The sequence below is a fragment of the Dromiciops gliroides genome, chromosome 3, assembly GCF_019393635.1.
Source record: "Dromiciops gliroides isolate mDroGli1 chromosome 3, mDroGli1.pri, whole genome shotgun sequence".
Taxonomy (NCBI): Eukaryota; Metazoa; Chordata; class Mammalia; order Microbiotheria; family Microbiotheriidae; genus Dromiciops; species Dromiciops gliroides.
This window is the reverse complement of record NC_057863.1, coordinates 630,381,534-630,404,005: the sequence shown is the minus strand read 5'-3', so window position 1 is coordinate 630,404,005 and position 22,472 is coordinate 630,381,534. Positions and strand designations below refer to the sequence as shown.

Below are 22,472 nucleotides of genomic sequence, written 5' to 3'. Positions count from 1 at the left end.
ATTTGAATTCAGGTCCTCCTGAATCCAGGGCCGGTGCTCTATCCACTGCACCACCTAGCTGCCCCTCAGTCAGAATCTTTATATCAATCAATCAGTAAATGTTACTGAGTCTGTGCAATATGCCAGGCATTGTGCTAAGTGATGAAGATACAAAGAGAGGGTCAGGGATGAGTTTTCTTCCCCTTAAACGTCAGCTGTGGGGTCAGATTTTGCAGGCTTCCCCTCTGAGCCTGGGCATTCCTACTACGTCTTCCAATACAGATTCTTGTCCCTCTTGGGTAGAGTTTGCTCTGCATGACTCAGGAGCCTTTCAGAGGGTATGGAGGGGTGGGGGCTGGCCTGGTCTTTGTGCTAAATTTTATGTAAAGAAGACCTGGATTCAAATCCTTGTATTATCACGTACTGTTTGTGTGACTACTTAGATTCTGGGCCTCAGTTTCCTCAACAGTAAAATTAAGTGGTTAGACCAGAGAATCTTAAAGATCCCTTCCATCTTTGAGCCAATGATCCCTTTAACTGAGGGCCTATCCCTCAGGAATATCATTTTGGCAGCAGAAGATGTATTAGGAAGAAGAGACTGGAGGCGGGAAGATCAATTGGAAGGGTATGGCAGTAGCGAAAGGAGGAGGTGATGAGTGCCTGAGCAAGAGTGTTTCTGGTATGCTTGGAGAAGATGCCAGAAATGTTGTAGGAGTCAAGTTGGCCATCTGGTTGGATCTGGGAGGCAGGGCAGTCTGGGAGAGGGAGGGAGTGTAAGTCTGGAGGTGTAAGTATGGGTAACTGGAATGGTGGTGTATTGGATAGAACTGGAGATGTTAGGAGGAAGAATGGTTTTGGGGGAAAGACAATGAGTTCTCTTTTAGACATTTTGAGTTGGAGATGTCTATGGGACATCTGGCTGGAGATGTCCAGCAGGCATTAGAGACAAGAGATCACCAAGCAGCCAAAAGAGAACCAGGACATAGCCTGCACTGACTTCCAGGAGAGAGCTTATGTCCTAGAAGCATTCACTGCCAGCAGATTTCTTGCTAAAGTGCATTCAGAACCAGCAGCATCTCTCGTTCAAGCTCTCCTCCATCTCGATAAGAGTCGTCTGATCAAAGTTATCTCAGGTCTGATGTGTGGGAGAAGGCTGTGCTAATGGGCTCTTGTCTTTGGCTTCCAACGAGGTGCCATCTGGCAGAAGAAGGGAGGGTGTGTGATGCAAGGGTGTTTGGGGTGGTACCACCTCTTCCTGTCCCTGGGTGACATCCTAACTGCCATCCCCAGACTGGTCTCAGCTGAAACTGAAAGGGTGGGACCCTCAGCTCTGCCACTTACTACACTGTGTGACTTTGAGCCAGTCAGTTCCCCATCTGAGATGCTGTTTTCTCATCTGTTAATTAAATGAAAGGGTTGAACTAGATGGCCACAAAAACCCCTTCCAAGCTTCCAAGCTCTGCTGCACAATGCAACCCAGAGTGTGCATATGTATATGCAGATACTGCAGGGTGTGGGATTTCCCAAGAGTGTCACCATGACCTTTATGACTTGACCTTGACCCTTACGAAGTAAATGATAAAGAAGCAAACTGGGGAGAATCTGGATAACCGAGGCCATACTGTAGCTGGGCATGGGCCAGTTTCCTTCTGAGGTCAATAACCAGATTGTTTCTAAGGATCCTTCCAGATTTGACCTTCTCTAATCCTAGGCTTTATCATCAAAGTTAGGTGCAGCATATCCCAGGGGACTTTGTGCTGGGCTTAGAGTCAGGAAAACCTAGGTTCAGTTTCTACCTTGGAAACCTACTCACTTACATGACCAGAAGCAAATCCCTTCATTTCTCTGGCACCTCAGTGGGAGCTGGGGTGAGTGGGACTCAGAGGCAGGAGGGACCTTGATTTGACTCCCACCTTGGACATTTATTCACTGGGCAACCACAGGCAAGCCCCTTTATCTCTCTGAGCCTCACCTTCCTTATCTGTAAAATGTGACAATACCTCTGGTTCCCCCCTCCCCAAGATTGTCATAGGACTCAAAGGAGATGCTGTCGGCCAACTTTAAAGTGCTGTGGAAAATCCCAGTTGTTTCTATTGTTTATCTGGCATGCCAAGAGGTAGAGAGTTGGCCTCTGAGTCAGAAAAGACCTGGATTCAGACGCCCCTCTGACACTTCCTGGCTATGTGACCCTGAGCAAGGGAATCTGCCTTTTGCTTCCCCAGGGTTCTCTCTAAGTGGCAGTAGAATTGCCCATCTGCCTCAGTTTACAAGGATCATTCCTCGGGAGCCCCCTTCACCCATGAAATCAAAGATCTTGTCAAAACAACAAAAAAATTGGCCTCCTGTTATAATTGGCAGCTAGGTGGCTCCAGAGTGCATAGAGCGCCAGGCCTGGAGTCAGGAAGCCCTGAGTTCAAATCTGTCCTCAGACACCGTCTAGCTGTGTGACCCTGGGCAAGTCACTTAACCTGGTTTGCCTCAGTTTCCTTATCTGTAAAATGAACAGGAAAAGGAAATTACAAACTTACTCCAGGATCTTTGCCCCAAATGGGGTCATGAAAAGTCAGACATGACTGAAAAATAGTTAACAACAGCTATCATGATTGGAAAGCTTGGTTAAAGCAGGACATTAGCATTCCTCCCTTATTTTGGGGACCCTGAGATAGGATTCAAAAAAAAATTTAAGTTTTATTCAGATAATGATGACAATAAATAACTAGTTTTTATATAGCACCTACTATGTGCCAGGCACTGTGCTAAGGGCTTTACAGTTATCTCATTTGATCTTCACAATGACCCTGGGAGGAAGTTACTATTGTTATCCCCATTTTCCAGTTAAGGAAACTGAGGCAGACAGAGTTTAAGTGACTCACTCAAGTTCTCACAGCTAGTAAGTATCTGAAGCTGAATGTCAACTTCTTGACTCAGCCCAATGCTGCACCACCTAGCTACCTTGATATAATTTATGTTTTATTCCTCCCCCAATTCCCCACCTCCACCCCCCCATTAGAGTACTAGCTAGCTCTTTGAGGACATAGGCTGTTTTTATTTCTTCTTTGTATCTTCTAATCCTTTGGCAAACAGTAAGCGTTTAATAAATGCATGTTGGCTAATTGATTGCCATTAAAACCCCAACTTGCTTTATTCTAACGTTCCATTAGTTAAGGATCTAAGCACATTATATGAAGCTCTCTATTAACCAAGACACTGTAACCACCAGCCATGCCAAGTATTAAAAGGTCACAGTGATAAATCATCACCCACCACCTGCTACTGTCTCCCATAGTGAAGAGCTTGGTCCAACCCCTTCATTTTACAGGGGACAAAAAAAAAAGTGGCTAAGAGCCCAGCCTTACCAGAGAACAGTGAAGTCAGGATAGATTAATTTAGAATCCCTGGTCCTTACAGGTAGGTCCTCATCATGTCTGCAGAGATCCCAAGGGTTTGGGTTTGGGGTCCCTCCCCCATCTACTCTTTTTTACAATCTATTACACCTATTTCTGGTATTCTTCCTCCTGAAATGTACCCGTCCCCATTGGAGATCATGTTGGCAATTCCTTTTCCTGGAAGCAAAGTAACCCCACAGCCTGCTTCCAATCTGAAGGCACCTTCAGAGCATTCCAGGCTCTCTCCCAAGAAAGTAGTTGCGCAGTGATTTCTTCTGCTTCTTTAAAATATATTAAGATGCAAGACTTGGGCATTGTCGTTTTGAACATGTGCCCTTCAGTAACTTTGGGTTTTCGCTTGTTCTTTCCCTTTCCATGTCATTTCCTACCCTCCCACATAATCTGATACCTACAAAAGAGAAAACCCTAGAAATCTTTCTCTATGGGGGGCAGGGGGAGAAACTGAGGCTCCACAGGCAAAGGTCCCCCTCCCATTGCCTTTAAAGCTTCTGGTCCCTTTAAGGGCTGTGATTATTCCTACCGAGGCATTGTGGTACAGAGGAAAGATTGATGGGTGTAGATGTAGGGGCTCTGAACCCTTTCTGTGCCATGGACCCCTTAGACGGGCTGGGGAAGCCCTATGGACCCTTTCTCAGCATCACATTTTTAAATGCAGAAATAAAACACATTGGATTATAAAGGAAATCAATTATTTTGCAATACAGTTATCTAAATATTGAGAAATTAATTCCCAGACCTCCAGTTAAGAACCCCTGGCTATAGTCCAAGGGTCTGGTTTTCAGTGCTGGCCCTTGCTTAACTCTCTGTCCACGGGCAAGTCAACCTTCCCTCTCTTGGGCTCATCTTCCTCCTTGGTCAAATGAGGGGATTAGACTAGGGGAAGGCTAAAGCTGAACTTGGGCAGCTAGATGGCACAGTAGCTAGGGTGCTCGGCCTGGAATCTGGAAGACTTACCTTCCTGAGTTCAAATCTGGCTTCAGACACTTACTACTTGTGTGGCCCTGGGAAAGTCACCTGACCTTGTTTACCTCAGTTTCCTCATCTGTAAAATGAGCCGGAGAAAGAAATGGCAAACCACTGTAGTATCTTTGCCAAGAAAATCCCAAATGGAGTCACAAAGAGTCAGCCAGAACTGAAAAAAAAAAATGACTGAATGGCAAAAATCTGAGCTTACTCCTCTGATGATAATGGGACATTTTCCTTAGAGTGGCACCTTTTGAGAGCTCAGGGTATCTTCACAACTGTTCTTTCACTAAAACCCCTGCTAAGATGATACAAAATGGGCTCATTACCAAACCTCACCTCCAGGTTTAAGTTTTTCTAAAAACACAGTTTAGCAGGCAGCTAGGTGGCACAGTGTATGGAGTCAGGAGGACCTGAGTTCAAATCCAGCCTCAGACATTTGACACTTACTAGCTGTGTGACCCTGGGCAAGTCACTTAACCCCCATTGCCCCGCAAAAATAAATTAATTAATTTAAATAAATAAATTTTTAAAATAAATAATTTTTAAAAACACAGTTTAGAGGTTTTTTTGTTCAGGATCAAAGGGCAAGATACAGAGATATAGGATCAAAGATCTAGAGATGGAAAAGACCTATGGCCGTTCTAGTCTAACCTTCCCCCCATTTTACAGGTGAGGAAACTGAGTCCCAGAGACATGAAGTCACAAAGCTAGTAAATAAGAGAGAGCTAGGATCAGATCTGGCACTGGAGGGGACCTATGTCGTTCCACTTCCACGTTTTACAGATGAGGGAATGGAGGTTCTCTCTTGCCCAAGGTGGCACAGATGGAATTTGAACCAGGTCCTCTGACTCTGTCCCCCAGGGCTCTTTCCACTACCCCCTCAATGCCTCTTTAGACAAGTGGTGGCACGGTTATTGGGACCCGTGCGTCTTTACTTCTGCCCTAGCACACTAACCACTGAGCTTCCTCTCTGCTGTTCTAACTTTGCTTAGTTTTTTTTATCATATGTTTAAATGGGAAACAGCTCAGGAGAAATATTCTCCTTCCATCCCCAAAGTCAGCCTGAGGTTCAGGGGGAGACATAATTCCTTGTGGTTTCCTGCTTTTCCCTGGGGCTGGGAGTGCTACATTTGGTGCTGCAGGTCCGCTGCTCTGTGTGTTGTTTGCAGAATCTCACTTTAAGACATCAGGTCTCCAGAGGGATTGGTTGCCTGGTTGATGCAGTTACTTCCCATTGGGTAAGAGCAGCTGCAGAGCAGAGGAGAGATTCAATATTCCAGGCAGGTCAGCAGGGGTGTGTGTGTGTGTGTGTGTGTGTGTGTGTGTGTGTGTGTGTGTGTGTGTGTGTGTGTGTGAGAGAGAGAGTGTGTGTGTGTGTCCATCCCTGACTGTCCTGAATGCAGAGCTTTGGAGGGAGGCAGTCAGTCTCTCCCAGATCTCCCATCCTTTCTCCACATGGGAGGTCATGAAAAAGAGCTGGGTTGGTCTCCTTCAGAAGACAGATGAGCAGCCTCAAGAGGAACAAGTAGCCAAGCTTGGTTCAAAGGCTGACTTCCCTTTTTGGAAGGGAGAGCAGCAGACATGGAGACAGGGCTGAGCCTCAGCTCTCCAGCTGACAGCTGGGGAGTACAGCTGCTGGGGCACAGGAGGGGCCCGACCCATTGACACAGGGCCAAGGGCTGCCAGGCAGCCTCCATCCAGGTGTGTCTTTAAATGGAGCAGGGCATTCTGTCCTCTCCTCACCAGTAGCGGCCCCGAGTCCTCAGCATCCTGTCTGTCTGACCAAGGAATGATGGGATGGAGGCAGCTGTCCCACTGGAGAAGTCTGACCTTGTGTGGAAAAGCAGGCAACTCGGTCTACTTGTCATGATGGGGAAAGTGACCTAAAACACGTTGAAAGGCTTATGTGCAATGATCTGGATTAGAGCCCACTTAAGCTGAGATCATTTGGACAGCCAGACCTCCTATCCTAAGGAGGGAAGGAAGGAAAGAGAGAGGAAGGGAGGAAAGAAGGAAGCAAGGAAGGAAGGAAGGGAGGGAGGGAGGAAAAGAAGGAGGGAAGGAAAGAAAGAGGGAAAGAAGGAGGGAAGGAAGGAAGGAAAGAAGGAAAGAAGGAAGGAAGGAAGGAAGGAAGGAAGGAAGGAAGGAAGGAAGGAAGGAAGGAAGGAAGGAAGGAAGGAAGGAAGGAAGGAAGGAAGGAAGGAAGGAAGGAAGGAAGGAAGGAAGGAAAGAAAAAAAGGAGGGAGGGAGGGAGGGAGATTGAGGAGTGATGGAGGAAATCAGTATTTGCTAAGCATCTACTATGTGCCAGGCACTGTGCTAGGTTTTACAAACATCATCTCATTTGATCCTCACAGCAACCCTGGGAGCTAGGTGCTATTATTCCCATTTTTCAGCTGAAGAACCTGAGTTAGAAAAGGGTTAAGTGACTTACCCAGGGTCACACAGTTTACAAGGGTCTAAGGCTAGATGTGAACACTCAGGTCTTCCTGACTCCAGCCTGCTGAGCCCCCTAGTTCTCCTGACTTGGGACCCCCATATTTTATTCTTAGTCATCTAGGGCAGAGGTGTCAGACACAAGGCCCCAGAGACTCCTGAGTGGAGCCAGAACCAGATGGATATGTAACAAAATCAATAAAAATACAACAAAAATGTTACATTTTAAATCCAAATCAGTTCACAGCCTGCAGGGACCCTTATGGTGACCTCTTTTCTCTTTGAGTTGACTGCACTGCTCTGGAGCATGCCACCACCTCCTTTCTTGTCTTTTCTCCATCTTTTCCCGAGAGTTGGCTTTTTTATTCTCATTCTTTTCTTTTTTTCTTTATTTTAGTGAGAAAATCCGGGTTAAGTGACTTGCCCAGGGTCACACAGCTAAGTAAGTGTCAACTGTCTGAGTCCAGATTTGAACAAAGGTCCTCCTGACTCCCGGGCTGGTATTCTATCCACTGTGCCACCTAGCTACCCCCTGATGATTTTCTTGAAGGACCAGGCTGGCTCCAAACTGAAAGAAACTGTCCTGCCCTGTCAACAAACAAGCATTTATTAAACCATTACTGTATATGAGCTGGGCACTGTGCCAAGCAAGTCAGTCCTCAGCAATATTTATTAAGAGCTTATAACGAGGGGCAGCTAGGTGGCACAGTGGATAAAGCACCAACCCTGGATTCAGGAGGACCTGAGTTCAAATCCAGCCTCAGACACTTGATACTTACTAGCTGTATGACCCGGGGCAAGTCACTTAACCCCCATTGCCAACAAAAAAAAAAGAGCTTATAATGAGCAACCCCAAGGATATAAAGAAAGGCAGAAAGCAATGCACCATCATAGAGATCACATTCTCTAGTAGGGAGACAACAAGCTCACAACCGGATACGCACAAAATTCTGCGCAGCCTAAATGGAAGTTGGTCTCAGAATGAAGGCACTCACATCTGGGAGAAGCGGAGGAGGCCTCCTGACAGGGTGGGATTCGAGCTGAGACCTGAACGGAGCAGGGAGAGCTGTCCAAGCCTGAAGGGCAGCCAGAGCAAATTGGATTGTGGTGTGTGAGAAACGGCCGGTGGGCCAGCATGAGCAGCTCCGAGAGCAGGAGCGGGCCGTGAAGGGCTTTCAATGGCAAACAGAGATCAGAGAGCTATGAGCAAGCTCCCGGAGCACAGTGACTAGGAAGGGGATGTGGTCAGGCCTGGGCTTGAGGAAAAATCGCCGGGTCAGCTGAGCAGGAGATGGGCTGGAATGGAGAAAGATTAGAGAGACAAAGGCCAGATGGAAAGCTATTGCAGAAATCCAGGCCTCCTACTTCCCCAAATCTGATGGGTCTTTTTTTTTCTCAGTCCTCAATCTCCCCCATTAAATTGTGCTCAAGGATTGTCATTTGCCTCATTTTATATCCCCAGCACTTAACAGAAGGTTCCTGGCACATAGTAGGTGCTTAATGGGTCAGTTGACTGATTGAATGATTGATTCTTGGCCCCTGCTGTTAAACACCCCCTCCTAAACACCCTCCCTTCTCTGGGTTTTCATGTCATTGCTCTCTCTTGGTTCTGACCCTTCCTTATGTGTCTTCTTTGCTTTGTCATCACTTGTATCTTGCTCCCCGATGTGGGAGCTCTGCCTTGGGCCCTCTTCTCTCTCTACTCTTTCTCTCTCAATGATCTCAGCAGATTCCATGGGCTTGATTATAATCTCTATGATGATGACTCCCATATTTATTGTTGTCTTTTGTCCTTCAGAAGAGGACCAATGACATCAACAGGGTGAATGGGATTTAAGTGAGGCAGAGCTGGGCAGTCATCAGCCTCGATCCTTCCTCCAGAGTCATCGGGATCAGGATGACTGGCAATAGCCTCAGATGCAGTGGGAGACCCTGGTCTTTTTAAGCAAGGTCTTTCCCAGGTCTCAGTTTGTCTGAGACAACACCCATTTGGTGGTTAAAAGCTAGGCAAGAATGGAGGCAAAGGATGACCTGGTTTGCCTTCCCAAAAGAATCCGTCTGGGAGGGGAAGACCCTCAGAGTTTCTGGCCAGAACAGTCTATCCCAGGTCTCTTTCCTAAGCTCTGGTCCCACAAAGGCCCAGAAAAGTGGTGAATCAAGAAATATGCATTGCTTGAGATTAGAAATGGCTTGAAATCCAGCCTCAGACACTTGACACTTACTAGCTGTGTGACCCTGGGCAAGTCACTTAACCCTCATTGCCCCACAAAAAAAAAAAAAGAGAGAGAAAATGATGACTTGCCCCCTACATATTTATCTCAAATCCAAAGTGAGTTTTTTCCTTTCCTTAAATGCGTTGGATCCTAAATTCTGAACCAAACAAGGACTTTTGCTTTGGGTTCCTATCTCTTCCCAAAAGTTTGGGTCCTCAGGGAGCTTACATTCTACTAGAGGTAAAACAAGGGACAAAGGGAGAAGTGTATAGCTATGATCGTTTGGGGAGGGTCAGGAAGGCTCTCCTAAGATCGTGGCCTGTGAGCTGAGTCTTGAAGGCATTCTGAGAAGCCAAGGGGAGGAAAGGACACTCCAGGCATGAGAGGTAGTTGGTGCAAGGGTATGGGGACAAGAGATGGAGCACCAGATTCACAAAACAGTGACAAGGATGCCTGTTGTTTCTGCCTCCCAGAACTAGGGTTGAGGTTCAAGTTAGGGAGCATGTGTAAAGTATCTCATAACCTTCTCATGAATAGGTCACATTCAGTCTCTCAGATTGTTCATTGATTGGTGTTAATATTTATAATGATGATGATAACTTGTCATGTAATAATGTAACAAATATAAATAAATGAATAGATATATCAATAATATGGAATGAGTAAAATAAATATATAGACTAATATTAGTAGTAGCAATAATATTAATACTAATAAATGTAATATTAATATTAATAAATGCTCACCTAAAATAGCTACTATCTATACGGCACTTTGAAGGTTTACAGAGTACTTTACAAATGTGACCTCATTTGATCCTGCAAATGACTCTGAGAGCTAGGTGATCCTATGATCCCCATTTTCCAGATGGGGAAACCAAGGCAAATAAAGCAACTTGTTCTGGCTTATGCAACTAGTAAGGGTCTGAGGTTAGATTTGAACTCATGTCTTCCTAACTCCAGCCCCAGTACTTTATCCCCTGTACCACCTAGCTGCCTTACTTAAATCTATGATTTAAACTCTTACTTTAATATGACAGGTACTGTGCTAAGCACTGAAGATAAAACAACAACAATAATAACAATAACAACAATAAAAGCAAAATCACTTTCCCTGCCCCCAAGAAGCTCCCAGTGTCATGCAGGAAGACAGTCTGCAGACAGTTAGATGCATACAAAATATATACAGTGCAAATGGATGGTAATCTTAGAGTAGAAGGCAATAGTAGCACGGGGTTAAGAGGAGCCAGGAAAGGCTTTCTGCAGAAAGGAGGGTTTGAACTGGGTCTCAGAAGTAACTTCATAAAAGGTCAGTTATTATTGATTCTGGGCGGCTAGGGGGCTCCATAGTGCATAGAGCACCAGGCCTGGAGTCAGGAAGACTCATCATCTTCCTGAGTTCAAATCTGGCCTCACACACTTGCTGGCTATGTGACCCTGGGCAAGTCACTTAACCCGGTTTGCCTCAGTCTCCTCATCTGTCAAATGAGCTGGAGAAGGAAATGACAAACCATTCCATTGTCTTTGCCAAGATAATTCCAAATGAGGTCACAGAGTTGGATATGACTGAAAAACTAAACAAACTGTTGATTCTTATTATTGTTGTAATAGGTAACAGCTGGTCGTCTCACTGAGCTGGTCAGAATGTTGGGCTCAACTGAGACCAAGATCATATCTCTAATTCCATACAGACCCATTATCTCCCCACAGAGCCCCTCTCCAGAGATACATCTCCAACTCTCTCCAAGATGGGAAAACTCGAATATGTCTTTGACCACTAATTGGCACAATGGATAGAGCAATTGAGCCTACAGCCAAGGCTCAGGTTCAAATCTGGCCTCTGGATACTTCCTAATTGTGTGACCCTGGGCAAGTCATTTACCCTTTGTTCACTTCAATATCCTTATCTGTAAAATTGCACTGATAATAGCACCTACCTATATAAATGTTATCATCATAATCATTATCATGGGGTCATAAATCTAGAACTGGAAGAAGGGGCCTCAAAAGCCATCTAGTCCAACCCCCCACTTTACAGAGGAGGACACTGAGGCCCAGAGAGGGCAATTGGTGGCCCAAGATCACAAAATCAGTAAGTGGCAGGAAAAATCCCTCAGAAGCTGACATAGCCCTGCCTGCAGGTGGGGAGACCAGTCCTCTATTGACAGGATGCCCATGCTTGAGGTTAATGAAGTTGTCTTTTTTTTTTTTTTTTTTTTTTGGTGAGGCAGTTGGGATTAAGTGACTTGCCCAGGGTCACACAGCTAGTAAGTGTTAGGTGTCTGAGGCCGGATTTGAACTCAGGTCCTCCCGACTCCAGGGCCGGTGCTCTATCCACTGCAGCGCCACCTAGCGGCCCCAATGGAGTTGTCTTAATGATTTCACTGGAGACCATCTGGAGGGCTGGCATCAGTGTCTCCAAGAGTAACAAGACTTGCAAGAAGTTCACTGGTTACAAGGGAAGGCTCTCCTCAGGGTCTCAACACAGCGAGATAAACCTGACCCTCATCTAAGGCTGTAGAAGATGAGTCAGTTTCTGGATGCTTTCCCTCCCCCACCCCACCCCCACCAGCCCTGGGAACCAGTCAGCTTAGGTAGGGGCTCACAATAGTGAGAGCTGATGTCAACATAGTAATTTAAGGTTTGCTAAGTGTTTTACTCACGTTGTCTCATTTGACCTTCACAGTAGCCCATGAAGGGAGTGCTATCATTGTCCCCATTCTACTGATGAGCCCCACCTACCCCCTTTTTGTTTTGAGTTGGATTAAGTTGAATAGGAAGAGCAGGTATGGATGGGTTGAGATCTATAGCCAAGATCTTATTTCATCATCTTTTACCTTCCACCCCTCCCCCTCTTTAAAATGTCCACATTTAAAAAAAAAAAGGGCAGCTAGGTGGCGCAGTGGATAGAGCACCGGCCCCGAAGTACCTGAGTTCAAATCCGGCCTCAGACACTTAACACTTACTAGCTGTGTGACCCTGGGCAAGTCACTTAACCCCAATTGCCTCAATGAATGAATGAATGAATGAATGAGTGAATGAATGAATAAATAAATACATAAATAAATGAATGAATGAATAAATAAATAAATAAACAAATGAATGAATAAATAAATAAATAAAATGTCCACATTACTGTTGAGGGCATCACTATCCTTCCATTCACCAGGCTCCCAGCTACTCTTCCCCTCCTCACAGATCCAATCTGTGGCCAAACCTTGTCATTTCTACTTCCACATCCCTCACTTAGGTCCTCTTCTCTCCACTCTCATAACTACCTCCCTCATTCATGCCCTTGTCACCTCTAACCCTGTCCATTGCAATAACTTCCTCATTGGTCTCCCTGCCCAGAGCCTCTCCCCTCCCCAAGCCATTTTCTATACAGCTACCAAAGTGATTCTCCTAAAGCTCAAGTCTCACTTCCATTCTCAACAGGCTCCATTGGCTCCCTACTATTTCTAGAACCAAATATTCTTTCATCTTTATCTCATCCTTTTTTCTTTGCTTTTTTTTTGCACAAGTTGTGTAATGTACCTAATTATTAGTATAGTTGTACTTAATATAATTTATAAATTATTAAATATACCTAGATTGAGGGTGTGCAAAAACTTTTGACTGAAGGTGTGTGCTATCAAAAAAAAAAAAATGTGGAGACCACAGAGCTAGAAACTGATGGACTTAGGGGCACCTGAGCCCTGGATGGTGTTTGTTTTGAATACATGGGTGAATCTCTGACTTCATCCATGTGAGCACTCCCCCTAGAGGTTCACAGTACAATTGTCTTTGCCTGTCCATTCTTGCTCTACTCTTTGTCCGTGTCTTCCCATAGGCACGTGCCTTCACAACATGCTTGGGGTCTTCCCCTAGGCCAGGAGTTCTTGAGCTAGAGGTCCCAGATAAGCTTTTTTCTCTTAATATTCTGATAACTTTGTCAAAATAATTGGTTTCCTTGTATATTTCTATGTATATTTTATTTTATGCACTTAAAAACGCAATTCTGAGAAGGAGCCAGTAGGCTTCACCAGACTTCCACAGGGACTGTGACATTAACACAAAGGTTAAAAACTCCTGAAGTAGGAAATGTGTTTGTATTACAGTATGTGGGCACAAGTGCAGCATCCGGACTCTCCACCCATTAGTCATCTTCTTGTTCTGTGGCTAGGCCGACTGTTGTACACTTCTGTGATCTTAGCTTTTATCCCCATCCTGTTGTGCCCTTCTTGGTTGGAACACACCGAGGCTTCTAGCCTGCATCTGCCATGCACCTCTCACGCATGTGGTTTAATTCTCTCGAGGCTATGATGCTCCTTCCTCAAAGGGATATAATAATAGCAACAATAACAACAACAATAAACCTTGAAAGACCATTACTTGCTTCTAGGAGAAGCTTATTCAAAACACAGTCCTGTTTCCCAGAGGCAAGCCAGACTTTATGTCCATTTCTAGTTCTCCCCAGACTTAGATTCACTCTGAAATTCTTTGGATACATTCAGCCTCCCTTGCCTTTGTACTGTCTGTCCCCCATGCACTCTCCCCTTACCTCTGCCTCTTGGAATCCTTCATTTCCTTCCAGGCTTAATTGGTGTCATCTACTATCTGAAAGTTTTCCTAACACCACCTCACTGTATGGACTGTCCCTTCAAAATTCTTCCATTCATTTTCAGTGGGTGTATGTATGTGTGTGTATACATACATACACACACATACACACACACATACCACATCATCTCTCTCTAGCTGAATTGTAATTTCCTCGAAAGCAGAGATGGTTTCATTTTTGTCTTTGCTTAGCATATAGTAAGTGCTTAATAAATGCTTGTTGATTGGCAACTCATAGCATAACAGGTAGACTGTTGAAGTTAGAGTCAGGAAGACCTGAGTTTCAATTCTGTCCCAGACGCTTTAATAGCTGTATGACCCAGGGTGAGTCTCTCTTCATCTCTCTTAGTCCCGATTTTCCCTCCTCTAAAATATTGATAATGCCATTCTTCATCCTTTGTACTCAAAGAGGACCGATAACATCACGATGTTGGGGTCAAGGTACAGTGTGTTCAGCTGTGACTGATCAGTCCATTACAGGCTGGGAGTGCTTTGCCACGAATGGGGCACAAATAGTCTGGCTGAACATTTGGATGGAGATGTCTCTAGATTTGTGCATCTCACATCTTTGTGCCTCTGTCATTCTGCTTTGCTCATAGAGCACAGCACTTTCTTTGATGTGGGCACACCATGCTGGGTGGTCTTGTGCCAGCATCTCCCATGTCTCACAGTTGATATAAAGTTCTTAGGGGCAGGTAGGCTGTACAGTGGATAAAGCACTAGCCCTGGATTCAGGAGGACCTGAGTTCAAATCCAGCCTCAGACACTTGACACTTGCTAGTTATGTGACCTCGGGCAAGTCACTTAACCCTCATTGCCCTGGTGGGAAAAGATATAAAGTTCTTCAGAGAAACCTTGAGAGTGTTGTTAAGGGCTAAAATTCTAGCTAGTCTGTCTAAAATATTTAATGAGTGGTTGCCAATAAATTATAAGCTTTAGCAAGAGTTAGACTTTTAAGCATTTATTAAGGAGAATAAGAATTTGGTAAAGAGAGAGAGAAAGGTCTAGATTCCTATCTATTAAAGGGAGAGCGCATTTCTAGCTCCCTTCTCCGCCAGAGTCCAGAGGAAAGAGGGCCCGAGACTGAGCGCCAGTCTCTTCCTTCCTCCTCCCACTAGTCCGCGTCACTTCCTGACTCCTGAAGAAAAAACTCCTGGTCTTGCCCTCAAAGACCTTCCCTTCATGGGCAGAACTCTTCTACAGTAAGTATCCAGCAGGTGGCGTTATTCCAATCGTTACAGTCCCCCCTGTTGTTCCTCAAGAAACAAAATGTTTCCTTGACGGAACAGTAAAAAGAATATAATAACTATTGCTAACTAATAATATGTGAACAACAATATAGAAAAGGAAGAGAGGAAAGTTTTGTTCAGAGGGGCGATTTTTTTTTTTTTGTCCTCATGAACCGACGCTTTGACATTAGTCTTGCAAAGGGAGGGCCTCTGCAGAGAATACATGTTACAGATGGTGTATATTATAACAGAAAGAGAAAAACAACAACAAAAACAACAAATCAAAACTGTTCATGTAAAGTCTCTGAAAGTCTTTTCTCAGATGTCCTCTAGGTGTAGTCGTGGAATGGAAGTCTTTTCAGGGGTTGAGGTATGGATGCTGGTAATCAGCCAGGAAAATTTCCTACAAAATTGAGCTTAACACAACTTTAAAATAGCTTTATCAATAATCAAATCAAACAATGAAAGTTCTCAAAAACATGTCTAAGGGAATTCAGAATCTTAGTTGTTACACATGAAACATATAATAAAACAAAATTGAAACATTCTTTAAAATTATAATATTACTGAGAAGACAATTGCTGTGATATTAATTTTTAAAAATAATTTTTTATCTTTGTTTCATCACTTTTTGCATCATCTGCCTAATTATCCTCATGCCATTATGAGAAATTAAAAAATCTAATATAATTGGTAACAGGTGTCAAGGCCAAATTCAACACTGTATTTATCATGACACCTGAGATAATTATGGGGGTTACCATAAAAGAACAGAGAAATGATGGGATATGAACATTCCCACACTTGAGCAATATGTACTGCCCATACAGTATGCCAGGCTTAAAATAGGTGGATGGAATATATGTCCATGCCACCGAACATATTGGAAGAAACTGAGTCAGACTTAATCAGATGCATGGGATTGAGATGTCCATGGCATCAGGCATATAGGAGGGAGCATAGAAGCCAGGTGTAGAAGTGAGATGGGTGGGATGAATACTTCCAGCCATCTGTACAATATTGTGGGGAAAAGAGAATAAAATATTAAACCAAGAGAATCCAACCTCAACATTTGTCAAAAGCCGTTCCCTCGGCCATACCTTGACTTCATGCATGTCTCCCCTCATGTGACAGTTCAGTGTCTGCTCTTGCATGTATTCCTCTTGTGATTGGATGGCACCTTGGCCAACTGGCATCTGATAACTCAGAATAAAGGTAATTAGTGTCTTAAATGATAAGTTCCCATAATCCAAGTCTCATATGGATTTAAAATTGAGGATAAAAAATGATTGCAAAAAATGTGAATACATCTTGACTCAAAATATAATATATAATTATGCAACAATTTCAAATAATACCCTTTTTTTTACTTAGTATACAATTACTTTTGTGAAAAATCAGAACATACTTAAATACAAGTTAAAGCACAACAGAATCTCAAAGAACTTTTTTTTTTTTTGAAAAAAGAAAACTTTTACAAATGTTCCCCTCTTTTTTTTTTTTTGGGAATATGCTTATCAAAAATAATACTTCTAGAATCAATTTACACTTGCCATGGCAACCAATTTGCCAGGGAAATGCTTTAAAGAGTTTGATCAAATAATCAGTTGAGGAAAAAAAAAATAACAAAACAAACAACTCAGAATATGGGAGCACAATACTCCTAGAATTAACATTGTATTATGAAATCAAAACCATGTTTCAAAATTAGATAGATGAATGAATAGAAGAAAATACACGTGGAATAATAAAAGACAATGAAATTCAAACTAGGGAAATCTAAATGAATATGAATTTAATATTAATAAGAGTACTATAAAATATAAACTTGATCACATGACTATAAAAAGCTTTTACAAATATTCTCCTTGTTTTAAAAACTAAGTATAAGACACAATCTCAAAAGCATGAAAATCTCTATGAAAATAAACCCATTACCATTAATTTCAAAATGTAGATGTAATAGCATAGAAATCCTATGTAACCTCTGAACTGATACTAATACTCTGAGTGAATTCAGAACACTTTTGATTCTGATATCTAAAATCCCCAATACTCATATCAATACCTTGCTGCTTACTTCTACATTTCTGTAAAATATGTACCCTTCCATGGCAAAAGAAGCGGAGTCTTGAACTATGGTGATGATTGTCATTCTTATTCAGCTTAAGTTTTTCTTCTTTAACCCCTCTATATTGTCTGTCAGTCTTTTCACCATACAAATGCTTTATAAGATTACTAATTAAAGACAAAAGCAGGTTAGCAAAATTATGAACAAAACAAGCATATCTGGAATTTAAAGAGTTTTCTAAGATTGTCTCAAAAGCACAGCCAGGCCGGGGAAGGGCTGAGCCTGAAGCTGCAAATGCAGGTAGAAAAAGTTGAGCATGTGCATCAGATCTCTGGACTTCCCAGGCAGGGGAAGCTATGGGCTTGGCCATAGGAGGAGTAGAGGGTGGGGTCTGGAGAGGAGGGGAGGGACCAGAGCAATTTGAATCAGACTTGATTTTGAACTCAGGCCTGGATTCCTCTTCCCCCACTTTGCCTCCAGGTGCTAAGGGATTAAAAGCTTCTAGAGGGTGGGTCACTGCCTCCAGGCATGCAAAATTAGAGCAACAATTACTGTTAGAACTGGGAAAAGCTGCGGGAATCTCTTCAGGTTTCTCTGAAAAAGCATGGTTGGGAGAGGGAGAGATATTTCCTTGTGTGAGTAAGTTGCTGGCTCTTTTAACAAAAATAAAAAGAAAAATAGAAAATCCACAAAAACAAAGCATTAACATGATCTTATCTCCCATTTGTCTGGTTAAACAGACCAAAATCAAAAATAGGATAATTAGGGAGTTTAAAAGGTCCATTCGAAAAAATTCAAAGGAAAAACACAGCCAGTACACCAGTACTTAGCAGTTAAAGGGAGAGGGAGGGGAAATTTCTTACCCAACCAGCAGATCAGAAGAAGACTGAGGGTTAGCTTTCCTCTTCGTGGTCAGCCATCTGTTAAGGGCTAAAATTCTAGCTAGTCTGTCTAAAATATTTAATGAGTGGTTGCCAATAAATTATAAGCTTTAGCAAGAGTTAGACTTTTAAGCATTTATTAAGGAGAATAAGAATTTGGTAAAGAGAGAGAGAAAGGTCTAGATTCCTATCTATTAAAGGGAGAGCGCATTTCTAGCTCCCTTCTCCGCCAGAGTCCAGAGGAAAGAGGGCCCGAGACTGAGCGCCAGTCTCTTCCTTCCTCCTCCCACTAGTCCGCGTCACTTCCTGACTCCTGAAGAAAAAACTCCTGGTCTTGCCCTCAAAGACCTTCCCTTCATGGGCAGAACTCTTCTACAGTAAGTATCCAGCAGGTGGCGTTATTCCAATCGTTACAGTGTCCTCATATCACTTCTTCTGACCTCTGTGTGAGTGCTCACCTTGTGTGAGTTCTCTGTGAGATAGTCTTTTAGGCAAAAATATATTTGGCATTTGAGCAATGTGACCAGCCCAGCAGAATTGCCCTCTCTGCAGTAGAGTTTGAATGCTTGGCAATTCTGCTTGAGAAAAGACCTCAGTGTCCCAATACTTTATCTCACCAGGTGATCTTCAGAATCTTCCTAAAACAATTCAAATGGAAGTGGTTCAAGTTTCCTGGCATGGCTCTGGTAGACTGTCCAGGTTTCATGGGCATACAACAGTGATGTCAGCAGATGTTTAGGGAGGACTAGCACCTCTGGTGTGAGGGCTTGCTAGGTCCTTTTCAGGGCTGCTCATCCACCTTTGGAGTCCATCTGTCACCTACCTCTTACAGTAACATTAGTACAGGCCTCACAGGGTTGCAGATGAAAAGCATTTTATAAACCTGAAAATACTACATCAGTGGTAGCTTGACTGACTGACTGATTGATTGATTGATTGATTGATTGATTGATTGATTGATTGATTGATTGATTGATTGGAGTTGAAAAGAGACCTTGAGATAGCAGACTTGAAGTGACTTGCTGAGGACACCCAAGCTGTAAGTAGCTGAGCCAGGAATAAAACCCAGGTGTTCTCGTCCATATCCAGTTTTCTCCTCCTACATACCACTGCATCATGTCTCTCTCTTTAAGGATTTACTTTCCCCTTCTTTCTTGTACTTTCTGAGGAAGTTCACTCAGACACCGAAATGCCCAAAATGGAAACTCTTAAATGCATCAAAAGAAAACAGATAAACTCGTCTTGGTTTTTTGTTCAACAATATAAAGATGTATCGGGTAGCACCCACCATGTCAACAAGTCATCGAGTACTACCCGAGCAAGTCATTTAACCCTGTTTGCCTCAGTTTCCTCCTCTGTAAAATGAGCTGGAGAAGGTGTGTGTCAGGCACCACACCAAGCACTGGGGATAAGCGAGAAAGGCAAAAGACCCTCACAGACTTTACAATCTAATGGGGAGACAACATGCAAACAACTTCCTACAAACAAGATGTATACAGGATAAATCGGAAGTTTTCTCAGAGGGTAGGCTCTGGCATAGCAAGGGAACTAGGAAAAGGTCTCTCACAGAAGGTAAGACTTTAGCTTAGACTTGAAGGATGCCAGAATGTAGATCAAAGAGAGAGAATTCCAGCCACAGGAAACAACTAGGGAAAATATGTCACTGGATCAGGGGAATAAGATGTAAGGAAACTAGAAAGGTGGGCAAGAGCCAGGCTGTTAGGGGCTTTAAAAGCCAAACAGATTATCTGTTTGATCCTGGAGGTAATGGGAACCCCCGGAGTTTACTGAATAGGGAGTAGAGGGGTGAGGGGGATGGTCAGACTTTAGGAAGATCACTTTGATGGCAGAGTGGAGGATGGATTGGGGTGGGGAAAGACTGGATGCAGGGAGACCAGCCTGGGAGATCAACCTTGGAATGGGCCAGGTGTGAGGTAATGAGAGCTTGTACCAGGGTGCTCACAGTGGCAGGGGAGACAAGAGATCTTGCTGGAGGCAGCTGGGTGGCACATTGGATAAAGCACCAGCCCTGGATCCAGGAGGACCTGAGTTCAAATCCTGCCTCAGACACTTGATATTTACTAGCTGTGTGACCCTGGGCAAGTCACTTAACCTTCATTGCCCTGCCAAAACAAAAACAAAAACAAAACAAGAGATCTTGCAAAGGTTGGCTCATGAGAGGTGAGAGTCTCAAAGGAGGTCAAGATTGACACCTAGGCTGTGAACCTGAGTGGCTAGGAGGATGGCAGTACCCTCCATGGAAGTAGGGAACGTAGGAAGATGGGAGGGTCTAGGGGGAAAGATGATGATTAAATGATAATGGCAACAGCAATGATGACACAATAAATATGATATATGATTAACGGTAAATATAATAGAAATCATAATATATAATTATATATAATATACTTGCTAATGTAACGATTGGAATGACGCCACCTGCTGGAGACTTACTGTAGAAGAGTTCCGCCCATGAAGCAAAGGTCTTTGAGGGCAAGACCAGGAGTCTTTTCTTTGGCGTCAGGAAGTGACGCGGGCTAGTGGGAGGAGGAAGGAAGAGACTGGCGCTCGGTCTCATTCTCTTTCCTTTGGACTCTGGTGGAGAGCGGAGCTAGAAATGTGCTCTCCCTTTAATAGATAGGAATCTAGGCCTTTTTCTCTCTCTTTACCAAATTCTTATTCTCCTTAATAAATGCTTCAAAGTCTAACTCTTGCTAAAGCTTATAATTTATTGGCGACCACTCATTGGATATTTTAGACAGACTAGCTAGAATTTTAGCCCTTAACACTAACATGTCTATAGTACTGTGCTAAGCATTGTCCAATTATTATCTCATTTTATCCTTACGATAACCCTTCAAGGAATGTGTTATTATTCTTCACATTTTACAGTTGAGAAACTGAGGTAAGATGGATGGCACAGTGGATAGAGTGACAGACCATCCATCCTCCGACACTTACTGTTTAACCTGAGCAAGTCCCTTCACCCTGTTTCCCTCAGTTTCCTCCTCTGTCAAATGAGCTGGAGAAGGCAATGGCAAACCACTCTAGTATCTCTGCCAAGAAAACCTCAAATGGGGTCACAAAGGGTGAGAAACGACTGAAACAACTGAACAACAATAACAACAAACTAAGGTAAACATAGGTTAAGTGACTTGCTCAGGGTCACACAGCTAGTAAGTGACTGAGACTGAATTTGAACTCCATTTTTCCTGACTCCTGGTACACCAGTCTATCCACTGTGCCTGAGTTCAGTTTTGGAAATGCTGAGTTTAATATGTCTATAAGAAATACAGTTCAAGGGGCAGCTAGGTGGCGCAGTGGATAGAGCACCAGCCCTGGAGTCAGGAGGACCTGAGTTCAAATCCGGCCTCAGACACTTAACACTTAACTAGCTGTGTGACCCTGGTCAAGTCACTTAACCTCAATTGCCTTACAAAAAAAAAAAAAAAAGAAATACAGTTCAATATGTCCAAAGATCAATTGGAGATGCAAGACTGAAGGTCAAGAGAGAGGTTACAGGCTAGATAAACAGATCTGAGAATCATCTGCTTAGAGATTATCATTGAATCTATGGGAGTTGATGAGATCACAAGTGAGAGAAAAAGGCCCAGGACAGAGCCTTGGGGGACACCCATAGTTAACAGGCATGGCCAGAATGGGGGTCCAGGGCAGGAGATGGCATGTGGCATGCACTGTGCTGTGCTGGCTGCTGGGGTATAAAGCCCTGTTCTCAAGGAACATTCCATTCGTTGGTGTTTGGTTATTTTATAAATTTATAAACCAAAAGGCCACCTGTCCAACTCTGATCTCTCCCTCTCTCTCTCTCTCTCTCTCTCTCTCTCTCTCTCTCTCTCTCTCTCTCTCTCTCTCTCTCTCTCTCTCTCTCTCTCTCTCTCTTTCTCTCTCTCTCTCTCCAGAATTTTTCCAGAGTTGAAAAACAACAGTAATCCTGACAACTGAGACTGGCTCCATGTATCCAGAATCCACCACGGGCTCGCCAGCGCGGCTCTCCCTACGCCAGACCGGCTCCCCAGGAATGATTTACAGGTGATTTCTCTCCCCCTTATTCCGGTGATGCTTGGAGAGCTTCCTCCCTCCCCTCATGCGATTTAAAGGGGTCACACCTTCCCTAAGATACAGACTCCTTCCCTTAGTCCTCCATCTTCCAATTCAGACAAGGCTGTGATGTTGATTAAGAATCTGCAGACGTTCTCTTTTCTTTTCAAAGGGAAGTTTGGGGTGGGGAGAAAACTAACAGAAATGACTTTAGGTGAGCTCAGATGCTGACTTCCCCATTTTTCCCCTTTCAAATGATCTACTTGTGACCAGAGACTTTTCATGTGGTCAGAGAAATGCTCCATTCTGGTTTTCTTTTTCCCCCCATTAACCCATAACGGCCCCACGGGCTTTCGTCTTTCCTGCTGCCCTTAGCAAATGTGGAAAGATAATCCTTGTGAAACACAGAGCTTTAGAAGCTTCTCCTAATTTCCTTGACCCCCTTACTATGAGGCCACTCTCTGTGATTTTCTCTTTTTTTAAAGTAGACGTTGAATCTAAAATGGAAAATGTTTTCAATGTTTTTTTCTCAAGTACCTCTGCCCCTGTCCTATCATGAGGCCTCGCTGTGGCATGGAGGTGGCCCTGGGTTCCCATAGGCCAGCAGAGTATAAACTCAGTCTGGTTCTACCA

General features: G+C 43.7%; 1 protein-coding gene across 6 annotated transcripts in view; it reads left to right on the top strand.

Moving 5' to 3' along the window:
• The window catches only part of KCNAB2 (potassium voltage-gated channel subfamily A regulatory beta subunit 2), a 206,960-nt gene that overhangs the window by 72,384 nt on the left and 112,104 nt on the right, over positions 1–22,472 (top strand). For all 6 annotated transcript variants that reach the window (XM_043998130.1, XM_043998132.1, XM_043998129.1 and 3 more), the window contains one exon: positions 21,701–21,830. In XM_043998130.1, the coding sequence (XP_043854065.1) occupies positions 21,754–21,830 (77 nt within the window). In that variant the 5' untranslated portion in view covers positions 21,701–21,753. The remainder of the gene's footprint in view (positions 1–21,700; positions 21,831–22,472) is intronic.